Source organism: Microcaecilia unicolor, chromosome 10 (genome assembly GCF_901765095.1).
Source record: "Microcaecilia unicolor chromosome 10, aMicUni1.1, whole genome shotgun sequence".
NCBI lineage: Eukaryota > Metazoa > Chordata > Amphibia > Gymnophiona > Siphonopidae > Microcaecilia > Microcaecilia unicolor.
Window position 1 is genome coordinate 143,787,893 of NC_044040.1, and position 25,244 is coordinate 143,813,136.

The 25,244-nt window shown below is 44.3% G+C and overlaps 1 protein-coding gene across 3 annotated transcripts in view; it reads left to right on the plus strand.

The window, feature by feature from the left end:
- GIGYF2 (GRB10 interacting GYF protein 2) overlaps positions 1–25,244 on the plus strand; it is a 734,963-nt gene that overhangs the window by 393,790 nt on the left and 315,929 nt on the right. For all 3 annotated transcript variants that reach the window (XM_030217174.1, XM_030217173.1, XM_030217175.1), the window contains 2 exons: positions 11,520–11,737; positions 16,669–16,831. In XM_030217174.1, coding sequence (XP_030073034.1) covers positions 11,520–11,737; positions 16,669–16,831 — 381 coding nt within the window. The remainder of the gene's footprint in view (positions 1–11,519; positions 11,738–16,668; positions 16,832–25,244) is intronic.

Sequence of the window (25,244 nt, forward strand, 5' to 3'; positions counted from 1 at the left end):
TTTCAATTTACATACTTCTTTACAGACACTAACAGTTCAAAATTCTAAAGAAATTAAGGTTCTAACCAAAACAGTGTTAACTCAGGAGACAATAAGTAATAAACACGTCTCTGAGGTGAAACAAATTGGAGAAAATTTAAAGAAACTTGAGACTCTAAATCAATTTGCCATCAAAGAAAAAAACTATACTTTAAGAAGAATGGAATACTTAGAGAATCAATCCAGGAGACTGAATTTACTCTTTATTAATTTTCCTAGATCCCCAATAATTTCACCTGTGGAGATGGTTAAAAAAATATTTGGTTGAGGTTCTGGAAATGTCGAGTGACTTACTACCTCCTATTGTGCGAGTAATACATTTTCAAAGTAATAGTGATAAGGATATAATTTCTCAAGCACATAGGGGAGATGGTATGAACTTAACTTCCTTTATTGAATCCTCATTGGAAGTTATTATCCAAAGAACTACAGTATTAGTATCTTTTGCCTTAGAAATGGATCGTAACACAGTTTTGAGACTTTTCTTTAGACATTTATTTATTTTTATTTTGTTACATTTGTACCCCGCGCTTTCCCACTCATGGCAGGCTCAATGCGGCAATGGAGAGTTAAGTGACTTGCCCAGAGTCACAAGGAGCTGCCTGTGCCTAAAGTGGGAATTGAACTCAGTTCCTCAGTTCCCCAGGACCAAAGTCCACCACCCTAACCACTAGGCCACTCCTCCACTCCATTTAGATTCACTGTTTTTAGGATCAAAGATTAGAATATATCCAGATCTCGCTAGAGAAACTCAGAAAAGACGCAAAGCCTTTTTAGGATTGTGTCAAAGGACTTTGAGCTTAGGAGCCAATTTTGTGCTCAAATTTCCATGTATATGTCGAATACTATATCAATCAAAAAATTATCAATTCTTTGAACCTAAACAGTTAAGAAGATATCCTGATTTCTAAAGAGGTAGAGAATGTAAATGTGATAGTCCAGTAACAGAACGAAACACTGTATAAGATAAGGAGGAAGATAATGGGTCAGCAGCACTCCCAACTTGATTTAAATTTATTTAAATATATATATTTTTTCCTTTTTTGGATCGATATCTATATAAATAATTCTCACCTCCAACGTTCACTGAAGCACTGAATCTACTGTACCTAGGGTAGGCTGTCAGGACCACTCACTCTCCTAGGCTGTCACCACCACTCACCCTCACTCCTACACAGGCCCTCAGCCACGCCCCTTCCGGAAATAATTCACAACCCCAACGTTCTAATGAAGCAACATTTTCCATCTCCAACTTCCGTCATGGTGTAGATCGCAGTTGCATGACTGTCTTCCCCGCCCTCTGGTCAAATGTCATGATGTCGAGGGCAGAGTCACGGAGGACCAATCAAACAGCACCAACAATGCTAGGCAACCAAACGACAGGACCCATACATTACATGCACGAACGAACGTGGGAGGGAGGCAGGCAGACATCCTGAACGTAGGAGGGAGGGAGCCAGCCAGCCAGCCTGAACGTCACAGGAAAGGAGGGAGGGAGCTAGCCTCAACGTTAAAGTTTGCCGCTTTGCCTTATCGCGCTGTGTTTTTTATTTTATCTCTGTTCCTTGGCTGCAGCTAGCAGCTGATTTTCCGCTGGATGCACTGCTAATAGGAGTTTTGTTTATGCTGAACAGCGAGAGACTAACAGTGCTTCTCTGCTGGAGGCAGAAGAAGGCCTTACAATTCCTCCTATATGTAATCCTTCTACAGCCTACAAGGCTACTTTTCACCTCCTACTCTAATGTGAATGGCTGACACCTGCTGTGCAGCAACTAAGCAGCATGTTTTCAGTGGAAATTTCATTGCCTTCCCCACTGGGTGCATTTAGCTGGTGAGGCAAAGAGTGCATAGTATAAGAACCTTTCAAAACTCTTCTCATCTTCAATTTCTGGTCTGCTTCCACCTAATTCTCTCTGACAACAATCACTGGGTGCCTGGAGAGGGGGGGACAGAGGACAATTGCTGGGTGCCTGGAGAGGGGGGGGCAGGGGAGAGAACCCTGCAACTCTAAGGGAGAATCGCTGTGTGCCTGCAGGGGACGGAAGAGAATCGCTTCATGGCTACGGGTTGGGGGGACACTGCAGAATCGCTGGGTGGCTGGAGCGGGGGGCAGGGGACAGATGACAATCGCCGCGTGGCTGCAGAGCGAGGGTATGGGACAGACAAGAACCTTGCTAGCACCCGTTTCATTTCTCTCAGAAACGGGCCTATTTTCCTAGTTTCATAATAAATTAGGATGAAAAGGATTATGATATATTTCGACTTTGTTAAAAGTTTTTTGATTACTGTAACATTTCAGTTTTCAATATTATATTGTTTTGAGCTGTATAATAATATAACAATAAAGAAATAATAACAATTTTAGGATGGCCATCTCAGGGACACCCATCACATTCTTACATGGGCATCCATGGGAGAGTATTTAAGTGCCCTTCTCTGTATTTTTGATTCTTTGCATCGCATTGGTACAATGGCACCAAAGCAACCACCCACCCGCAAGGGTAATTTCAGCGACCCTGAAATTGAGCTGCTGGTTCAGGATATCCAGAGGAGGCACATGCATCTCTTTGCTCCCACGAGCCAGAGGCTGGCTGCTACAACGAAGCAGAGAGAATGGGAGGCAGTAAGGGACCGGGTCAACGCGGTCTTCCACTGTGGCCAGGATGTGGAAGACTGCAAACGGAAGTGGCGCCAGCTGAGGCATGATGTCAGGAGGAAGGCTGGTGCTAACCCCCCCGCCGATGACACCACTTAACCCCTATCGAGCGTGTCATTCATGGGCTCTTGCCCCAGGAGGGGATCCACGGCATTGGGTCCCTTGACACAGCACAGCCTGGGGGCTCGGGTAGGTTGACCATTAGGAAGCTGGGGTATCTGTTGTGCTGCACTACACTCTGTTTTACACAAATGGGGGACAGTGTGGTGCTCCTCAGTAAGGGAAAGGATGAGAACACCACTTGCAATACAAATCACTATTCATTACAGACCATGACACAGGGAGTAGCCGGGGTGGGGGGGGGGGGGGGGGGGGGGGGGGGGGGGGGGGGGGGGGGGGGGGGAGTGTGGTGAGTTTCCAGCAATATGTGTGTGTAGGTTACCACTGTTCACAGCTTTGGGGGCCTTCCCCACTCCCTCCTCTTTTCCCCATCACCAAACTCTGCATATCTCCTTCCTTCACCTCTGTGCTATAGCCACGGTGTCTTCTGCACTCCTTCCACAGTTCTATGTCTACTCACCTGCCTGTGTGGCTCTCTTCCACATCAGTCTCTGTAGTCACACCTCTCCTCAAAACACCATCACTTGACCCTACCTGTCCCTCCAACTACCGCACCATTTCCCTCCTACCCTTTCTCTCCGCTGCCTTGATTTTCTCTCCTCATGCCATCCTCGATCCACTTCAATCCGGTTTTCTCCCTCTACACTCGACAGAAACAGCACTCTCTAAAGTCTGTAATGACCTGTTCCTTGCCAAATCCAGAGGCCACTACTCCATCCTCATCCTCCTCGATCTATCCGCCGCTTTTGACACTGTCAATCAGATCTACTCCTTGCCACACTGTCCTCATTCGGGTTCCAGGGCTCTGTCCTCTCCTGGTTCTCCTCCTATCTTTCCCACCGCACCTTCAGAGTTCACTCCCATGGATCCTCCTCCACCCCCATCCCGTTATCTGTTGGTGTTCCCCAGGGATCTGTCCTTGGACCTCTTCTCTTCTCAATCTACACCTCTTCCCTGGGCTCCCTCATCTCATCTCATGGCTTCCAGTATCATCTCTATGCGGACGACACCCAGCTGTATCTCTCCACACCAGACATCACCGTGGAGACCCAGGCAAAGGTATCGGCCTGCTTAACCGACATTGCTACATGGATGTCCAACTGCCACCTGAAACTGAACATGTCCAAGACTGAGCTCGTCGTCTTTCCACCAAAACCCACTTCTCCTCTTCCTCCACTTTCTATCTCAGTGGATAACACCCTCATCCTCCCCGTCTCATCTGCCTGCAACCTCGGAGTCATCTTCGACTCCTCCCTCTCCTTCTCAGCACACATCCAGCAGATAGCCAAGACCTGTCGCTTCTTCCTCTTCAACATCAGCAAAATTCGCCCTTTCCTCGCTGAACACACCACCCGAACTCTCGTCCACGCTCTCATTACCTCCCGACTTGACTACTGCAACTTACTCCTCACCGGACTCCCACTTAGCCATCTATCCCCCCTTCAATCTGTTCAGAACTCTGCTGCACGTCTTATATTCCGCCAGAACCGATATACTCATATCACCCCTCTTCTCAGGTCACTTCACTGGCTTCCAATCCGATACCGCATTCAGTTCAAGCTCCTCCTTCTTACCTACAAATGTACTCAATCTGCTGCCCCTCACTACCTCTCTACCCTCATCTCCCCTTATGTTCCCACCCGAAACCTTATGTTCACAGGACAAATCCCTCCTCTCAGTACCCCTTCTCCACCACTGCCAACTCCAGGCTCCGCCCATCTGCCTCACCTCACCCTATGCCTGGAACAACCTTCCTGAGCCCCTACGTCAAGCCCCCTCCCTGCCCATCTTCAAGTCTCTGCTTAAAGCCCACCTCTTCAATGCTGCCTTCGGCACCTAACTCTTACCTTCAGGATATCCGGACTGCCCCAAATTGATTGCCCCCATCGTATCGTCTACTCACTTGTCCTTTAGATTGTAAGCTCTTTGAGCAGGGCCTGTCCTTTTATGTTAAATTGTACAGCGCTGCGTAACCCTAGTAGCGCTTTAGAAATGTTAAGTAGTAGTAGTAGTAGTACACTGTGCTCCTCGTCTCCAGTTCTGTACCATGTACAATGACATCTGTGGTTTGCCTGCCAATCCCATTCCTCACCATCTCTTTGCTGGGTCTTTGCATGTGGGGCTATGTATATGAATGCTGAAAAACAAAAGTGGGTTATTTTGACCAGTACACTTCCGTCCCTTTTGCTATGCAGGTGATGACAGCCTGTCAGGAAGAAGCTGGCCCTAGTGGCCACCAGCCCCAGCACATAGAGCAGCAAACCAGTGGGCCTGCACAAGAAAGCATACAGGACCATGGGGTGGAACCACAAGATCCAGCAGCAGCGCCGACGGCTCTCCTTCCACCACTTGCTATGCAGGTGATGACAGCCTGTCAGGAAGAAGCTGGCCCTAGTGGCCACCAGCCCCAGCACATAGAGCAGCAAACCAGTGGGCCTACACAAGAAAGCACACAGGACCATGGGGTGGAACCACAGAATCCAGCAGCAAGTGCCACCGGCTCTCCCCTCCACCACCCCGCAGCAGAGGCTCTCCCTCCACCACCTGCAGCTTTTGCCGATGGTGGCACTGAAGAAGAAGATGCAGAAGGGTGGGCACCTCCTCAGCAGAGGCCATCCAGCCAGAGGAGGCAGCTACTGCGCCTCGCCACACAATTGCTGGGCCAGAATGTGCACATGGAAACCTACCGGCGCCAGAAATTGGAGCTGAAATGGGAGGCGCTCCAGGTGCAATGGGAAGCGGTACAGGCCCAACATGAAGTGGTATAGCAGCTCCAACAGCTGGAGCACAGCACTGAGGGCCTACGCCGTGACCTGAAGCCACCTAGTACAGCCCTGATGTAGCAACAACTGGCGTCTACTTCCACCACTGCACAGCAACCATCCTCTAAGAAGAGGAGCTTGAGATCCTCAGCCTCTCCAGCCACTGGTCCAGCAGCCACCACACCAGCTCCCCTTCTGGGTCCTGTGCCCAGGTTGTAGGGGAAGCCACAGAGCGCAAGGTGGCCGGACTTCCACAGGGCAGCCGAGGCAGCAGGCTGCCTTGTGGACACAGAGGAGGAGAGTGGGAGCTCATCAGAGGACTCTGAACAGAGTTTCCCTGCAGCACCAGCTACAAAGGAACACAGTGGGAGGGGTAGGAGGGGAAGGGAATGGGCCAGGGGAGGGGGCGGGGAAGTGATGGACATGCTGGGGGGGGGGGGGGGGTGGAGGGTTAGGGTTGGAGGGAGGGGAATATGCGGGTGATGGTGGGTGGTGGTGTGTAAATACTATGTGATAGAAATAAATGTCAACTTACACTACTACTACTAATTATCATTTCTATAGCGCTACTAGATATACGCAGTGCTGTACACATTATATGCAGGTACTTTCCCTAGAGGACTCACAATCTAAGTTTTGGTACCTGAGGCAATGGAGGGTTAAGTGACTTGCCCAGAGTCACAAGGAGCTGCAGTGGGAATCGAACCCAGTTCCCCAGAACCAAAGTCCGCTGCACTAACTACTAGGCTACTCCTCCACTCTCATACAAAACTTGTCTTGATCAGTCTTTGCCTGGCTCTGACCCCCAGCTGGTGTGCACTCTGTTCTGTGGGCGGGAGGTGGAGGGGGCTCCTCATCCTGTTCATCTGGGGCTTGCTGCTGTGGCTTTTCTGGGAGGGCCTGTCCTCTGCGCATCGCCAAATTATGTAGCATGCAGCAGGCCAGGAATTTCTTTGCCACCTTTTGGGGGCTGTACAGGAGCTCCCCTCCAGAATGGTCCAGACATCGGAACCTGTTTTTAAGTTGACCGAAGGTGTGCTCGATGATGCCACGGGTGGTCCGATGTCTACTGTTGTAGTTCTCCTCTGATCCTGTTTGCGGGTGCACTATTGAGGTCATGAGCCAACTCCGCTGTGGGTAGCCTCTGTCACCTTTGGGGTGAAGCAGGATGAGAAAGATGAGTGTGTATTGTTTGGAGTGGGTACCTTGTGGAGGTGGGGGGGGGGGGGGGGGGGGAATAGTGGGCTGTGGAGTGAGCTGGAGGGAGACAGTGCTGAGGGTTGCCCGGTGGAGGAGGTATAGTTTGGGCAGATCCATGCTGCACTTAGGAGCCATCCGCCGGTGATTTCCCCTTGCTCAAACCTGCGGAAGATTCCTGAGTGCTGCAATATATAGGCGTCATGGGTGGAACCTGGGTATCGGGCACACACGTCTAGAATCTCCCCCTGGGTGACACACACAACTTGCATATTGAGTGAGTGGAATGCTTTCCTGTTCCTATAAGTGGCCTCTCGTGCCCGGTGGGGGGGGGTGGGGGGGGGGGGGGGGGGTCTGAGTGTGACATGTGTGCAGTCAATGGCGCCTATGACCGAGGGGAAGCGAGCTATGGCGTAGAAGTCAGCCATGTTGTTTTGCAGGACCTGGGGGGTGGTGGGGAAGGTGATGTACTCAGAGGTGTGAGTAAGGAAGGCATCACGGAACTGGGTGAGGCAGTTAGAAATGGAAGCCTGGGTGAGACCCATGTTCACAGATAGGACAGACTGGAAACTCCCAGTGGCCAGAAAAGATAGAGAAGCAGTGATCTTTAGGTGCACAAGGATGGGGTTGTTCCTACGGGTCCTGGGCTGCAAGAGGAGTTTGAGCTGGTCACAAAGATGCTGAATGGCAGCCCTATCAAAGCGGTACCTAGTGAGGCACTGCAGGTCAGTGAGGTCAAGGAAACTGCTACGGGGCCTGAAACCTCTGGGGCGTGAGTACCTTCTACAGTGCCTCCCCTTTTCCTCCAACATGTAAGTCACCTGTACGTTTAGTGCCTCCATTTCCCCACACTACAGGTACAATGCACTGCCACCAGTGCTCACCTCTCCCTACCAACTTGGTGAAACACAGCAGCAACAAACAGAAGCTGACACTCACTCTCCCACCACTGACAAACAATGCGGTCATACACAGCAGAGCCACACTGCAAACACTCTCTGACCTACTACAAACTCTCTTGCCATACCCTCTAGCCACTCACTCTCCGAGCAGCAAACGACAGTCTTCACAAGCACGCTGCAGCAGTACACAGGTCAAAGAGACAAACAGACTACAAACAGGTAAGGGAATGAATTATGAACTTGGGGATAGTGAATGGAGAGGGGATGGGGAGATAGAGGAAGGAGTAGTGGTGTGTGGGTTTAAGGGCTAGAAGGGGTAGGGAAAGCTGAAAAGGTAAAACACAAATGAGGCAGGTGAGGGTGAAAACGTTCCGACTATGGCACACAGACAAAAGTAACAGGTACTCAACAAACTCTCAGCTTTCTCTCCCAACAACGCTCTCGCCACTCTCCAACTGCACAAAATCGCTAATGGGTCTAAAGATGACTTCCCCCTTACCCTGGTCGCTTTTATTTCAGGTCTAACTAAGGACGCCCATGTTTTCACCCATGCAAAACCACTTCGCTAGCCATTATATGCTGGGGCGCCCATCTCGTAACACCGCCCAGAACACGCCCCCTGTGGGGACGACCATAGATGGGCGTCCTTGCGCTGAGGACGCCGTACGGCACTGTTTCGATTATTGGATTTGGGCGACCTTCTTTCACGGGGACACCCATGTGCCTTTTGTGTCGCTTTTTGGACGCCCTTCTCTTTCGAAAATGAGCTTGTGTCCCATTGATTGTCCTCCAGATGTTTATTATATCTACCTCTTCATTTAGTGCTATATACTCTCAATCTCCCATCTTATTTTTTAGGCTTCCAGCATTTGTATATAGGCACTTCAAATTGTCTATTTTCCTTGCATCTGCAAACTGCTTAGAAGTTGTTGTTGATAATTTACATCCTTTTACTCTGTTCTCTTATTAAGGCTATTCTTGGCTTTCTTTCAAGGTTTCCAAATTTATTTTATTTACTGCCCCCACCCTTTGAGAGCCTTCAAGGCAACTTACAGTCTATTACATAAATAATAAACAGAGAACAAAAAACCTTGTTGCAAAAACAATGACAGGATTGGACCACCTATGGAAAGGGGGAGAAATTCATTTGTGACAGTGCAGCGGGAGGGACAGAACAAGGCGGAAGGGGAGGCTTATACAATCTGGAGCTCTCCAGAAGAGGAAAAAAAAACAGTGAAAATTAATCATATGCATCTTTAAATAGATGTGTTTTTCACATCTGTCTTGAATTTTATTAATGAGGTTTCCAATCTCAAAGAAGGTGGAAGGGCATTCTATAAACAGGGAGAATATAGAATTTCTAATTTGTTTGTTCATAAGAACATGGTAACTGGGAAACAAGAAGTTGATTTAATGTGCAGACCTGAATGACCATTATTGAAACCTCTGTATTGGGATTCCCTAAAGATCTTGTTTCAATAGTGTCCTTCAAGGATATTCCATACCGAACCATTCACTCCTGGGTGCCTCCCCCCTTCCCCATTTTATTTTAAAAGCTGCTCTATCTCCTTTTTAAATGTTAGTACCAGCAGCCTGGTTCCATCCCAGCTAAGGTTGAGTTCAACCTTTCAGAACAGGCTCCCCCTTTCCCAGAATATTGCCCAGTTCCTTGTGACCCTGGGCAAGTTACTTAGCCCTCCACTGCTCAAGGTACATAAAACTTAGATTGTGAGCCCATTAAGAACAGATAAAATACCTGCATATGATATGTACAGCGCTACGTACTACACCATGTAGCGCTATAGAAATGATTAGTAGTAGCAGTAGTTCTTAACAAAACCTCATCCCTATACCATCTTCTCAACCATGCATTAAGACTTCAGAGCTCTTCCTGCCTCTGAGTCCTGTGCATGGAAAATGCTAACCTGGAGGATCTGGATTTCAGCTTTCTACCTTAGAGCCTAAATTTGGCTTCCAGAACCTCCTTCCCACATTTTCCTATGTCACTGGTACCCAAATGTACCATGTCAGCAGGCTCCTCCCTAACACTGTCTAAAATCTTATTTAGGTGATGCGTGAGGTCTGCCTCCTTTGCACCTGGCAGGTGAGTGACCAGGTGATCCTCACATCCACCAGCCACCGAGCTATCTACATGCTTAATGATCGAATCACCAACTAGAACAGCTGTCCTAATCCTTTCATCCTGGGCAGAAGCTCCTGGAGATACATCCTTGATGCGAGAGGATATTGCATTCTCTGGTGGGCAGGTCCTGGCTATAGGATTTATTCCTACTTCCCCATGGTGATGCTTTTCTTTTAGGAGACCTCCCTCCTCCAAGGCAGCACAAGAGCTGCCAGACTGGAGGTGGGACTTCTGTACAACATCCCTGTGGGTCTCCTCTATCTATCTCTCTAGCTCCCTCAGCTCCTCCAAGTCTAGCCTCAAGAGAACAAACTTGTTCTCTGAGAGCTAGGCGCTCTTTGCATTGAGCACACATATACATCCTCTCACCAACTGAGAGATAATCATACATGTGACACTCAATGCAAAAAACTTGATAACACCCCTCTCGTTGCAGGACTGCTGTCTTCTTCTTAGTATTGAGTTTTTTTAATTAAAACTTGTTAAGGTACTTGAGGTATTAGATTAATATATGAGCCTTAAGATTATATGGTATATTGTGTGATTTATTTAGTGTTGCTTCTTAGAAAGTAATGAAATGTGATTAGAACTATGCAATAAAACTCCCTTCTGCTGAATGAACTCTGGAATAAACTTATTCAAAGGTACAGACAGAGGGAAGGATATAAGAAAAGTTAAATGTACTTGAATAGCTCCTATGGCATTGTCAGTTCAATTATAGTAAAGTGAAAATAGTTTGGCACCACTAAGACGCTGTCTTGTTCAGGATACCATGCCAAATTCGATAGCCTTGCCCTTTTTATTGGAATGTGAACCGCTCTATCGTGCTTATTGTTATAAGCCTAGTATATCAGGTTTTTAAATAAACTAAGTAAACTGTCGAGGACAGTCACTTTGAGGTCTAATATTACTTTAAAAGAATTAGAGGTCTCTGGCTAAGACCAGGAAACATGTTGACTGTTCAACAATTTCAGTTTCAAGAAGGAAGCCATCTGATGTGCCACGTAGTGTTTGCAAAGAAACTTTTAGCTCTTAAGGGGCACTACATGCAGCTGAGAGAAAGATTTATGGCCTGATGAGACCAGCGTGAAACTTTGGGGTTTCAATGCTAAGCAATATGTATGGCATAAAACCAGCACTACACGTCACCCACCATCCCTACGGTAAAGTATGATGGGTGGCAGCATTATGTTGTGGGGTACTGTTCAGCAGCAGAGACAGATTCCTATGGTAGATGACACAAAGATTTGCAACATACTTGGATATCTTGGAGGGAGCAGACAACAAGAGAAATGATCTGCAGAACTTAGAAGCATGGGTTAAAGCTTGGCAGATAACGCTTTAATGCATTTAAGTGCGGAGTGATGCATTTGAATACAGAAATCCAAAGGAGCTATATACAGTAGGAGGGGAGAGGCTGATGTGCTTGGACCTGGAAAGGAACCTTGGGGTGATTTGTTTCACCACCATGAGGTCCTTTGATACTGAAAGTAGTGGCTAAAGTTGAAAGGATACTAAGCTGCATAGAGAGGCATACCCAGCAGAAGGGAGGAGGTGATAATGAAACCCCACTTGGAGTACTGCATTCATTCAGGATGTATTTCTTGGTAAGGATTTTGTAGTTAATGGTCAAATTGATATAGTCTTTATGCTGAGGTAATAGTGTTGTTGTTTTTTTATTTCTTTTCTTTTTTAATCAGATGGGCTTCGTGCACCAGGTTGGCGGGAGCATGCAGAACGGCGAAGACGGTTTGATTTTGACTTCCGAGAACGGGATGATGAGCGGGGATATCGGAGAGTCAGGTCAGGCAGTAACAGTCTGGAGGAAGATAAAGACATCCTTCCTGAATGGTGCTTGGAAGATGCAGAGGAAGAGATGGGAACTTTTGATTCCTCTGGGGCTTTCCTCCCTTCTAAAGTGAGTTCATCACAGTCATCGTTTTCAATAGTCATATAATCAGCTTTCTTAAATTTAGATGACATGCAGCAAGAGCAGACTGACTGACCAATTTTATAATCTTTAAAGAAAGTGACTGGAGTGAGCAGGTAGGACAAGAGGTTTTCTATCCATAGTTTATTTTTCCGGGTACTTGAGTATTTAAGGGAAGGTGTAATAGCACTAGATAGAAATTAATATACTCATATTTATTTATAAAATCTAATATACTGCCCCCTGTCAAGGTGATTTACAAATAAATATGATACCTCAATACAATGCAAAATAAAAATAAACAATCTTTGATATCCAAAAGAGAGAGAATTTCCAACAGTTAAAATAACCTTCGCTCTGACTGTGCCCACCTGAGTATTCCTTTAGTAATCCAGTAATTCTGTGGCTTAGTGGTAAGCTTTTGTTACAATCTTCACAGAACTACATTTCTTTCAGTACATGTTTCCCAACATAGTTGTGGAAATGTTTCTAACCAGTCAGGTCTTCTGGATGGCCAAAATGAAGGCACATGAGAATTTTCCATTTCATGGTTTGCCTGTGTATGCAAAGGAGACATTAGCCTTACCTGTTAATTTTCTTTCCTTTAGTCCTATTGGTTTAGTCCAGATGTAGACAGAGACTAAAGATGTGGGATCTGCCCTAAAAGGGCACCATACAGCCTTAGGTTTTCAGTATTTTGAATTACAAAGCAATGAAGGTTAGGCATTTTCACTTTCTATTGTTGACCTATTAACATTGAAGTTTGAAAACATGAGGAAAACTTTACACATTGAAAATATAACACAAACAGCAGAACTATAAGGCTTAGAGTACTGAAATAATCTTTGGGAGGGTCTGTTGACAGGTCTGGTAGGACTAAAAGAAAGAAAGTAACAGGCAATATGCACTGCTGACAGAGCCAATAAATTCTGTTCTGCCCTAGCTATCAACAGGTTTACCTTCTGTGCCACAGTCACCTTTTGGTGCCTCTCTGTTTAATGTAAGCTACATTGTTGTGTTGTCAGAGAACATCTCATCACTTTTCTAAGCACATGGGACTAGGTTTATGGCTGCCACCATGGACTGTAGGACTTGCATTCAGGCCCATGCTCAGGGAGCTGTTTAACTCAGATGGGACCTGATCTCAGACTGTAGCTTTAAGACATTCTTTCGGAAGAAAGACCATCCATAACCTCGTGTTAAATCTCGCTCCCAAATACTCCAGATCCTGAGAGGGAATAAGATTTCTCTTGCAGGGATTGCAGCATTAGTAAGACTTTGGCTGTTACTTCTTTTCCCTCTTTTATACTGGCTCGAATGAGACAATCATCCAAATAGAAGTGAACTTTCCATTGGTGAAGAAATGTTGCTACTACAACTGTTAACTTGGAAAATGTTCTGGATGCTGTTGCAAACAACAAGGCATCACTCAAAACTGAAAATGCTTCCTTAGAATTGCAAACCTCAAGAATCTTTGATGTGGTGGACAAATTGGAATATGTAGATGAGTCTTATTTAGGTTCAAGGATATGAGAAGCTTTCACAGCCACAGTCAGAGCTTAAGGTTTTCATTCTGAAGTGTCATCTGCAAGGACTGATTCACGTAGTTGAGATGTAAAATTGGATGAAAAATACCTTCCTTCTGGGAACAATGAAATAGATGGAATGTATTACTGTACCCCAATCATTGTGCAGGACCAGTACCACTGCCACCACTGCTATAAGGTTGAGGAGGTTCTGAAGGTTGCCCATACGGCTGTTCTTTGGCAGGAGTACAACATGGTGACACTTGAAATCTGCAAGAGAATGGGAAAATCCCAGTTTGTAACTGTGCTTTATAACATTTGAGGCATGCTGGTCAGAAGTGATTCACTCTATTCGTCTAAAAATAGGAACTACTACTTCTGGCTTGTTCAAATAAGGAATGGACCCAGAGGTCATCATTGGGATGCAGGGAAGCACCTGAGGCATGAGGTCCTTGATAGCTCCTGGTTCTTGAAGATGACTTGATTCTCTTTGCTTGTAGCTTGGTATTTCCCAAATCTTTTACTAGCTTCTCCAGATCCTGATCAAAGAGCAACCTGCCTTTAAAAGGAAACCTGTTGAGATGGGTTTTGGAAGAAGTGTCTGCAAACCAATTATGGAGCCATGAAGACACCTCTACCACCAGTGCTTCTTGTAGAAGCTCTAATTAAATCATAAAAGGATACATAAGCCAAACTCATCTCCAGATGGACCAAAGTCTTGGAAGAGGATTCCTCGTCCCCTTGAATGAGGACTTGGCCCTGCTTGATAACCAAAGGCAGACCCTCGAAACATAGGCAGTGTACACTGCTACCTGGAGACTAAGAGCCAAAACATCAAAATTTGCCTAAGCCAAGTCTCCAACTTATGATCTTGAATATGCTCCAGAACAGTCTCTCCATCTACTAGAATAGTCTTTTTAGTAACCACTATTACCATGGCATCTACTTTAGGCAATTTCGTCTGTTTGGGAAGCAAAGGATAAAGTTTAGCTATGACTGAACCCATTCTATGACCCAACTTGGGAGTTTCCCATTCTGCTGAAATAAGGGTCTGATTAGATTGGTGTATTAGAAAAGCTTTGGAAGGTTTTCTGGTTCCTACTGGAATGGGATCTCCTACAGAAAGAGCTTCTTGGACAGGGTCCACTGAAATTCTTAGGGTTTCCAGGCTCCTGGAAATTACAGCTGGAATCTCTTCCTCTGGAAAAGATGAACTACAAGAGGGTTGTCACCCTCTTACAGCTGCTGTGCCACAGAGCCAGCTGTAGTTCTTAGAGACCCGCCTTGGTCTGAGGCTGTTGCTGAGATAACCAAATTGGATGCCTAATCATCTAGCATTTCCAAGCATCTCAAGTTTGGTATTAAAGACCCCACTGCCTCACTAGGAGAGGGGAGAGCTTCTGGTCCCCAATCCCTCTGCAAATGCTTCAAAAGAAATGCTTTATAGAATAGTAATACAATTTCTTGCGAGAATGGTATTAATGTTCCAAAGGTCTCAACAGAATCTTCAGAATTTTCCAAATTATTTGCAGAGACCTCCACAGTTTGTAGGGACCTAGCCCATTGTCCAAACTCCACATTCTGAGGGCCAGCTCCCTCACTCGGAGAAGCTATACTTACAGCTTAGGAGAAGGAGGAGCAAAGTAACATAGCTGATCTTCTCATGGTTTCTGCTTGGGAAATGTGAGGCTGAACAGCATCTGATATAGCATCTCTGTTCTGCCCCGAAATAGCTTTTTTGTTAGTCACAGGATTCTCCCTATGAACTGGAACACAGAGGATACCTATGCCAAGAAGTGCACTCACCCACGCAGTATGCTGGCCTTCACAGTAGGAGCGGCATTTGATATGTTCTAGTGCTTCCACGACTAAGAGAATCTACGCATTTCCTTAGGTGCACTGGTCGCAACTAAAATCTAGCCCAGGGCTGCAGCTTATTGCAGACTTTCAAAGTGGCTATCCCTCTGAACTAGAAATAACAGCTGTTCACACAATCTCCCCTGAAATTGACAGAAGGAGGAGGGAACCCACTTCCCCTCCCCCTCTTCCTCCCCTCCCCCAAACTTCCTGAATGAATCCCCTTGAATTTCTAATTCAGAAAAGCTGTTTACCCTGGCTATAGAGCTTCTGTTAAGGTTCTTCTCTTGTTCCAAATTCTCTTGTTATATTTCTTTTTAAAGAAAGAAAAAAGCCCATAGTTGAAGAAATGGAAAAAGGAGGGGGAGGGGAGGAAGAAATTCGGAGAAGTCCCCTCTGCTCCAGGCAAATATATATATATTTTTTTTAATTTGAAGCAGAAATCTGATAGTGGAACATCCCTTAATCACTCAACTGGGTTCCAGTTCTCAAATTGGCCCAGGAGTCCATCATCTGCTGGAGACAGATGCACAGCACTCGTACATGCTCTGGACTAGTCTGGTAAGAAAATGAATATCTCATACATGTTCATTGTGGGCATTTAGAAAAAAAAAAGTGATTAAGTTTGCCCTCCATATGAGGAAGAAATAGAGATGACTAAGTTCCCATTATGTATGGCATAAAGTAAATACAACATTCTACAGTAAGAACATCATACTAGCAGTCAAACATGATGGTGATAGCATAGGGATGGTCTGCTGCCTCATGAGCTATTGAAGGATCCATGAATTCTGCACTGTACCAAAAATTCTTAAGGAGAATGTCTGGTCATCTGTCTGTGAGTTGAAATTGAAATGTAGTTGAGTTATACAGCAAGATAGTGTTCCTATATATGAATGGCTGAGGAGAAACAAAATAAAAGTTGTGGACTAGCTTAGTTAAAGTTAGTAGAGATTCTCTGACAGGACTCAGTAGAGATGCTGTAGCAGGAAACGAGTAGTTCATGCATGAAAACCTACAAATGTGTCTGATTTAAAACAGTTTTGCACGGAAGGGTGGGCTAAGATTCTTCAGTAGCAATATGAAAGCGTGATATCAAATTATACGAAGCATTTGGTTGCAATTCTGCTAAAGGTGGTGCAATCATTTAAGTTTAGGAGGCAGTTGTTACATAGGGTTATATGGCTGTTGGATAACTTTGTTTCTTAAATAATTCAAATAATGTTTTAAAAACTGTGTTTTCTCTGTTTCCCTTTGTCTAATACAGTATTACATTAGAAACCATTCAGTGTGCTACAAGGCAATAATAAGGGAAGTCAGGAGAAGGACGCTTTTTCACATATTCTAACCCCATAGTTTGTGTTCCTAAGAGTATGATAGTGGGATGTAAGTGCCCACAATCATGTTTTTGAGAAAACTGAAGGTAGTTGTAGTTGCGACGTTGCAGATTCTAGGCCTGTCCTATAGCTTGTGTAGTCCTCTGGTAATCCAGAACTGGAGAATTTTGTTGACAGATTGTTGGTTTTCTTTTTGCAGAAGGTTCAAAAAGAGCCAATCCCTGAGGAGCAGGAACTGGATTTTCGGCCTTCGGAAGAAGGGGAAGAGCATTCAGATTCAGAGGGCAGTCACAATGAAGAAGCCAAAGAACCTGATAAGTCAGTCAAGGAGGAGGATGAGAGGACAGAATGGGCAACTTCAGGTACAACGGTAGATTTTCCTGTAGTAAATGTTAGCAAGAAACTGAAGTGGCCAAAAAGTCAATATTAGTTCTAGGGCTAGTAAAAGAATATTAGGCATTCTTGACAAACCTTCAATCTTATGCCTTAACCCCATTACCCTTTAGGCCCTTTGCCTGTTCCCCCCTCCCCCCGCCTCAGCACCACCTTCATCAGTCATGATCACCCCAACACCCCTTCCAGAATAATCTGGTTAAATAAGTTTTCCATTACATAGCTTCCCACTATTCCAGAACCTGTGGGATAGTTGTCTATCACCCAGCATGTGGAGATAACTGAAAATTGAGCTGAGACATACCTCTCTTGGCATTCAGTCCAGCTCCTTAGCTTTTTCTATCTCCAGCAGGTGGATAGACACACTTTTCAGCTTCTGGTTCTGAGTGATTTGCTCCTGGTCCAGTTGGTCAACAAGTCCCCAGTTTATTTTAAAACATTTCAATTTCACCGAGTACTACAACTCTTTGCAGATCATAACATTAAATACACAGTTAAAAATAAATAAAAAATTAGTAACAACATATACACACACTGTACAGAACAAATGGACTCTTGCACAGTACAAGTGCAAATCAGTAAAATATCAGCACAATAAAAACTCATCACTAACCAGCAGAAAAAGCTTGGGTAAAAAGAAATGCTTTCAAATGTTTATGAAATTGAAGAAGCAAAGTCATGCTTCATAAATTAAAAGGTAAGTATTCTGCTGTTCAGCTTTGCAGGTGGCTTGAGTCTGCAGAGTCATATCTGGAGGTCTTCAGATCCCTGTCTCTGGTGCCCCACAAATTGACTTCTTCTCTCCCTTCACCTCTCTCCCCTGTTTCCTGTGAAACTCTCCTTCCCAGCGCAACAACCTTAAAAGTAAAAAGAGAAGGAAAGAGGTTTACTGGAGAGCGTATCAGTCCTGATTCTCTCTCATCTGGGGTAAGTCTTGTGGCGACTGAGCTTGGGGAGGAGCAGTGGTAAGTCTGACTAAAGTTTGACTCAGAACTACTTGGAGGGCTACAAGTTCTACTTGATGCAGGGAGAGGGATCCTGAATCACCGCTTGGGACCGTGTTGAACTGCACTTGTGACAGTCAGGATGAATAGCAACTCCCGCGGAGGCAGTTAAGTGGTGTTTCTGCCGGCTGTAATCACGGTGTTGCAGTGCGTGCAAGCCAGGAAGTCCTGCGGAACACGGAAGAAACAGTTGGCAGCAGCACATCTTCAGATTTGGTGCAGCATCAGACTGTGCCTGACTCTTCAGGCGCTCTGGCAGGGCCGGTGCACAATTTGAGGCAGGAGAGTATGAGAACAGGTGCCAATTTGTCAGGGCTGACTGGCAGTGAGGAACAACCTCAGATACTGTGGAGTACAGCCACCATTTTACAACCTCAGAGCCCAACAGAGCATGTTTCTCTGGAGTTTCTATTACTCTTACACCAGGCCTATTGATGGAAGCAGGGACAGTCGGAATTGCTCTAGGGTGCTTCAGTTTCCAAGAGTGGGCAGATAAGGCGCTCTGCTTCTCCCTCCTTATCTATTGTGACTTCAGTCTATCCAGAGGAGCCATTGTTGAATAAGCTGTTAGAGGAGGGCCAACTCCCTCCTGAGGAGGGGGATGACCTGAAAGTTTTGAGGTTTTCATAAAGAGGAGCTCAGAACTCTTATTTCTGAGGCACTGGCGGTGCTTTCCATTGAGGAGCCTTCTGCTTTGGCATCAGGAGTTCCATCTCCCTTGATCATGAGGGGTCTTAGAGGTCCTTCTAAGGCCTTCCTGATGCATCCTACCATTCAGGACCTGATTTGGCAAATGATCTGACAGGCAGAGGATGTGTTCACATCGAGCTCCTACAATCCAGATCAAATACACTATTTGCTTATTTACTGCTCAAACTTTACATACTTTTGCTCTGTCTACATCGGGGAGCCAGTCCTGAGTGCTATTTTTATTTAGAGTTTCCCTTCCTTCACTTAGTTAATTTCATTTGTTTAGTTTAGACAAATGCAACTTTTTGCCTCCTTCCATTTTTCAAGCAAGCACCCTTTCTCTTTGCTTGTGATATGAGCTGGATCTAAAACTAAAAAAGCCTTCAGAGATCTGCATCAATTGGAACAAAGGACATCAGGATCAGAAACTGCAAATTGAAACCATCACTACAACTTGTGAGTTAAAGTTCATATCTATAACTTATATTATCTCTAAATTTCTAATATCCTGTTGAAGCTTCCTCGGCCTTAAAACTTCCAAGCTATTTCACAGGAGTGAAACACAGCCATTTGATGTATGTCTCTAGTGAACAGAAGTGCTTGTTAAATATTAGATACTGGACTTCAAAAAACAAAATTACCTTGTTTCAAGTTTTAAAAGTACAAAATATAGGTAGAATTAGCTGACTGACATCATATTTCATTCTAAATAAAAAGTCTTTATTGAAGCAACAACAGAGCTCCTCTTCCTAGGAAGCTGATAATTTCAAAGGGACTCAGACCCTCAGCAAGCACTATTTGCATAATTAACGCACCATTGATAACTGCTGCCAAAGACAAACTGTCTTTTGCTATACTCTGAAACTCTACAAATTTGCATGCCATGAACTCTTAACCAAGAAAATCAATATTTCTGACTTAAATAAAGCTGTTTAAGTGAATTTAGAAAAAGAGCTAAACAGTATATTAAAGCAACATTTTTAACCGAATAAAGATATCTAAGGATAATTATCAAGTTTTGTGGAGATCTAAAAATAGTACTGTATTAGCATTGCTCTTAGCGGCATTCCAAGGAGTGCTTAAGGTCAGTTATCCTCCTTTGTCTTTCAATTACCTGAACTGCTCAAATTATCCTCATTTGTCTTTCAATTACCCAAACTGCTTACTCCCCTCCTCTTCCCCTCTCTATTGCCTGCAGTAATTTCAAACCTGCAACTTGAATAAAGAGAATTATCTGGATTTGTAACCATGAGAGCTACGCTGTGGCCTGTCGCCTGCCCTTAACTCTTCTTTCACAGCTATATGACTGGCTATGGAAGAATGGCAGCTTGAAAAAGGAACCCAAGGAGTGCTTGAATAAAGAGAATTATCTGGATTTGTAACCATGAGAGCTACACTGTGGCCTGTCACCTACCCTTAACTCTCCTTTCACAGCTGTATAACTGGCTATGGAAGAATGTCGGCTTGAAAAAGGAAACCAAGGAGTGCTTAACGTCAGTTATTCTCCTCTTTCATACAAATGCCTGTCCTGCTCAGCTCTGTACTTGTAACCATAATTCAAACAGCAAACAAAGGAAATGAAAATTCTATAACATGAGAGCTACACTGTGGCCTCTCCCACGCTCTAAACTCTCCCTTACTGCTGCACGACTGACTATGGAAGAATGACAGATTGAAAGAAGAACCCTACCTAATAACAGCGAGTCATAGCATCATTTTGCAGTCTGACACAATGGCACATCCACACTTCCCCATCTTATGAGCTCTTGAGACACCATGACCTCTCCTCACCATCATTGGCTTCTACTCTCAGGGAGGACTCTGTTCTGAAGTCTTTAACCCTTTAGTGTCCAATATGGCTTATTATGGGGACATTGGACACTAAAGGGTTGTTAACAGTGCACATTTAGGACTGATAGCACTAAATCCAACTGACTTAAATTAGCTCCAAAAGCTATCACTATGAAGTGGCTCACTTGGATTTGCTTAGCTCTTTTGAGCACTTCTGGTGGCAGCCTACCAGATAATTTAGTGCCTAATCCTATCCCTGTAATGTATAATCCATCTAGAAAACACTGTACTAAGAAACACCCTAACTGTAATGTCAGATACCTGCTAGACAATGTCAGTATATACCATCAGAACACTACTATGGTTTTAGACCAGAACCAAATGGCTAACATTCGATGGCCTAAAAAAACTCTTTACCTTTTGAAATTACCCAAGCAAGTCTCCATTTTGGATCACAAGTCTCAACTCAGTCCTGCCCCCGCCATTTATATCAATGCCAGGTCCGTGGGGAACAAGGCTCTCTTACTCGGGGATCTGCCAGTGGTCAAAGCTTTACAGTTGAGTCTGAAACCAGAGTACTAGGGGTGTTGCTTGATTCTTCACTCACCTTCTTTTCTCATATTAACCAGCTATGGAAGAAAATACTGTTCAAAATGAGACAGCTACGTCTAGTCAGATCATTCTTCGACCAAAAAGTCTTTGCACTACTGGTCCAAATGTTACATAAAGCCATACTGGGACAGAACGAAGGTCCATCATGCCCAGTATCCTTTTTCCAACAGTGGCCAATCCAGGTCACAAGTACCTGGCAAGATCCCAAAACAGTGCAATACATTTTATGCTGCTCGTCAGCATTGAATACCATTTTTGGCGCCAAATCTTCCTCTGTGAAGACAGAAACAAAGAAATCATTTAATCTCTCCGCTGTGGCCTTGTCTTCCCTGAGTACACCTTTTACCCCTCAGTCATCTAGCGGTCCAACCGATTCTTTTGCCGGCTTCCTGCTTTTAATATACCTTTAAAAATTTTTACTATGTTTTTGCCTCCAATGCAGTCTCTTTTTCAAAGTCCCTCTTTGCCTTCCTTATCAGCGCTTTGCATTTGACTTGACATTCCTTATGCTGTTTCTTATTATTTTCAGTTGGATCCTTCTTCCATGTTCTGAAGTATTCTAGCTCTGATAGCTTCCTTCACCTCACTTTTTAATCATGCCAGCTGTTGTTTGGTCTTCCTTCCTCCTTTTTTAATATTTGGCCTGGGCTTCCAGGATGGTAGTTTTGAACATCATCCACGCCTGATAAAAAATGTTTGACCTTCGCAACTGCTCCTCTAAGGTTTTTTTTTTCACCGTTTTTCTCATTTTATCTTAGTCTCCTTTTTGAAAGTTAAATGCTAATGTATTGGATTTCCTGTGTGTACTTACTCCAGAGCTTACATCAAATCTGATCATGTTATGATCACTGTTATCAAGAGACCCCAGCAGCATTACCTTCTGCACCAGATCATTCACTCCAGTAAGGACTAGGTCTAGAATTTTCTCCTCTTGTTGGCTCCTGAACCAGCTTCTCCTTAAAACAGTCCTTGATTCCACCAAGGAATTTCACCTCTCTAGCATGCACTGATGTTACATTTATCCAGTCAATATTGGGCGTAAATGTATTGGACATCATGAAAAAGAATTGATATTCAGAAGATGCAAGCTAAGTTATAATTTTGAATTGATTCACCGTTATTGTGGCGTGATAAATAGCCTCTACCTTTTTGTATTGTTTAAGGTGTATGCACAAGTATTTTATGAATAAGAAGAGTGGAGTTTTTTTTGTGAAGACTAGTGATTGAACAAAGGAGTTCTCTTAACTTTGAAAAGTATTGCGGTAAAGAGAATTTTTCCTGTGGTTTCTGAAGTCTTTTTTTCTCCACGCATTTTTCATAAATATACGTGAATTCACACCTGCAATACAGGGTTCTAAATAGTAGAAAAGTTTAATTGATTTTGGATATATATTCTACTAATCCTTAATATATATTAGGGTAATTGAAATCACCCATTATTATTGTGTTGCCCAGTTTGTTAGCCTCCCTAATTTCTGATAACATTTCTACATCTGTCTTTTCATCCTGGCCTGGTGGGTGGTAGTACACTCCTATCACTATCCTTTTCCCATTTACACATGGAATTTCAATCCATAGAGATACCAAGATGTGTTTTGTGTGCTGTAGAATTTTTATTCTATTCGATTCAAGGCCCTCCTTAACATACAATACTACCCCTTCACCAATTCGATCAACCATATCACTATGATATAATTTGTATCCTGGTATGACTGTCCCACTGGTTATCCTCCTTCCACCATGTCTCAGATGTGCCTATTATATCTATTTTTTTATTTAGTACAATATATTCTAACTCTCCCATTTTATTTCTTAGGCTTCTGGCATTCACCCATAAACATTTCAGATTGTTTGTTGTTCCTGTTTTACATCTTGCTCAGCAGTTGACAGTGATAATGTGCAATCTTGAAAATCTGTCTGCATTTTATTTAAAGACACCTGGTCTATGCTCTCTATTACAACCTTGCTATCGGGATGCCCTATCTTCCCTGTTTTGGTGATATCTTTGAAAGATACCTTATTCCGAACCATGCGCTTTTGAGCAGCTATTGGCCTTCCCCCCAGTTTAAAAGCTGCTGTGTCTCCTTTTTAAATGCCAATGCCAACAGCCTGGTCCCACCCTGGTTAAGGTGGAGCTCATCCTGTCTCATGGGCCCTGCGCTTGGAACGGATAGCATTTCTGAAAAACAATGTGTATAAAACAGAACACAATAAAAAAAAAATACTAAAAATTAGTAATGTACATTAAAAGTAATGTCAATACTCAAGCCTCATTAGTAATGTCAATACTCAAGACGTGACATGGCACTGTGTTTTGGCATGTGACGTGCCTGCCTCAGGAGTCTACAATAAAAGCAAAGAAAGTAATAAAACAATGATAGGTTGATGCTATGTTCTATCATTGTTTTATTATTTTCTTTGCTTTTATTGTAGACTCCTGAGGCAGGGACGTCACATGCCGAAACACAGTGCCGTGTCAAGTCTTGAGTACTGACATTACTAATGAGCCTTGAGTATTGGCATTACTTTTAATGTATATTACTAATTTTTAGTATATTTTTTTATTGTGTTCTGTTTTATACACATTGATTTTGTTACTTTTATACATATTTTAAGCAATAAATTTCAATTGTATTGTTCCTGAGGTTTGTCTGGCCTTCCTCCGTTCCCACTTCCCTGTATACTATTGCTTGTCCCATGGAACTTTTTTTGTTCAGTTACCTTCTGGTTTCAGAAACTCCTGGAGACACTTCCTCAGTACAAGAGGATATTGCATCCCCTGGTGGGTAGGTCTTGACTACAGGATTATTTCCAACTTCACCAGGGTGATACTTTCCATTTAGGAGGCCTCCCTCTTCCAAGGCAGCACAAGAGCTGCCAGACTGGAGGTGGGACTTCTCTACAATGCCCCTGTAGGCCTCCTCTATATACCTCTCTGTCTCAACAGCTCCTCCAAGTCTGCTACTCTAGCCTAGCCTCACGAGAATGGACTCGTTCTCTGAGAGCTAGGAGCTCTTTGTATCCAGCACACACATATAACCTCTCACCAACTGGAAGATAATCATACATGTGACACTCAATGCAAAAGACTGGATAGCACCTCTCTCGCTGCTGGACTGTCTCTATCTTAGTATTATAGAGTTGTTTAATTAAAACAACTTCAGGTACTAGGGATATTAGATGAATATAAAGAGCTTTAAGATTATATGGTATAATATGTAATTTATTTAGTGTTTGCTTCCCACAAACTAAATGTAATTAAAACTCTAATGGAAACACTTCTCTTGTTATCCTAATTAGAATAATGACTATAAATGAGGACTGAATTATGTCTTGCTGTGCCTGTTAGAGGCTATCTGTTAAGTTAAAATATGGAACTCTCTACCTATTGCCTTCAGAACAGAAAACAGCTACCTTAGCTTCAGGAAGAGGCTAAAATCCTTTCTCTTCCCAAAGACTGCTTCATAACAATCCATTGACTTCTACCTCCTAATTTCATCCATTATCCTTTCCTATAATGTTTTTGGTCTCATGTATTACACCGGTGGTCTCTAATTGTTCTCATATCTCATACTAACATTATCGGCTTTTGTCTCACCTAGTGTATAAACTGCACTGAACCCTGGAAAGGGGATATTAGTGGTTTCTCCGAGGACAAGCAGGCTGCTTGTTCTCACTGATGGGTGACGTCCACGGCAGCCCCTCCAATCGGAAACTTCACTAGCAAAGTCCTTTGCTAGCCCTCGCGCGCCCGCGCGCACCGCGCATGCGCGGCCGTCTTCCCGCCCGAAACCGGCTCGAGCCGGCCAGTCTTCTTTTGTCCGCACTCGGTACGGTCGTGTTTTCGCCGTGTCGAGCCCCGGAAAGTCGACCTCGCGCGTCCAATTTGTTTTGAACGTGTTTTTTTCCTTCGGGAAAGCTTTGTCCTAGTCGGGAAGTGCTCCGGAAACCCCCCGCCGGGTTTCGTGTAAATCCTCCCCGTACTTCCAGCTTTTTTGCCCCGGTAAGTTTTCTTTCGTCGTCGGGGTAGGCCTCTTTTCGGCCTCGGTCGAGATTTTTTCTCCCTCTAAATTTGGTGCTTCAAATTTCGCCATTTCGGCTTTTGATTTCGCCGGCGTGATTTTTCCGCCCATGACATCGAAGCCTTCCAGCGGCTTCAAGAAGTGCACCCAGTGCGCCCGGGTTATCTCGCTCACTGATCGACACTCGTCGTGTCTTCAGTGTCTGGGGGCCGAGCACCGCCCTCAGAACTGCAGTCTGTGTTCCCTGCTTCAAAGGCGGACTC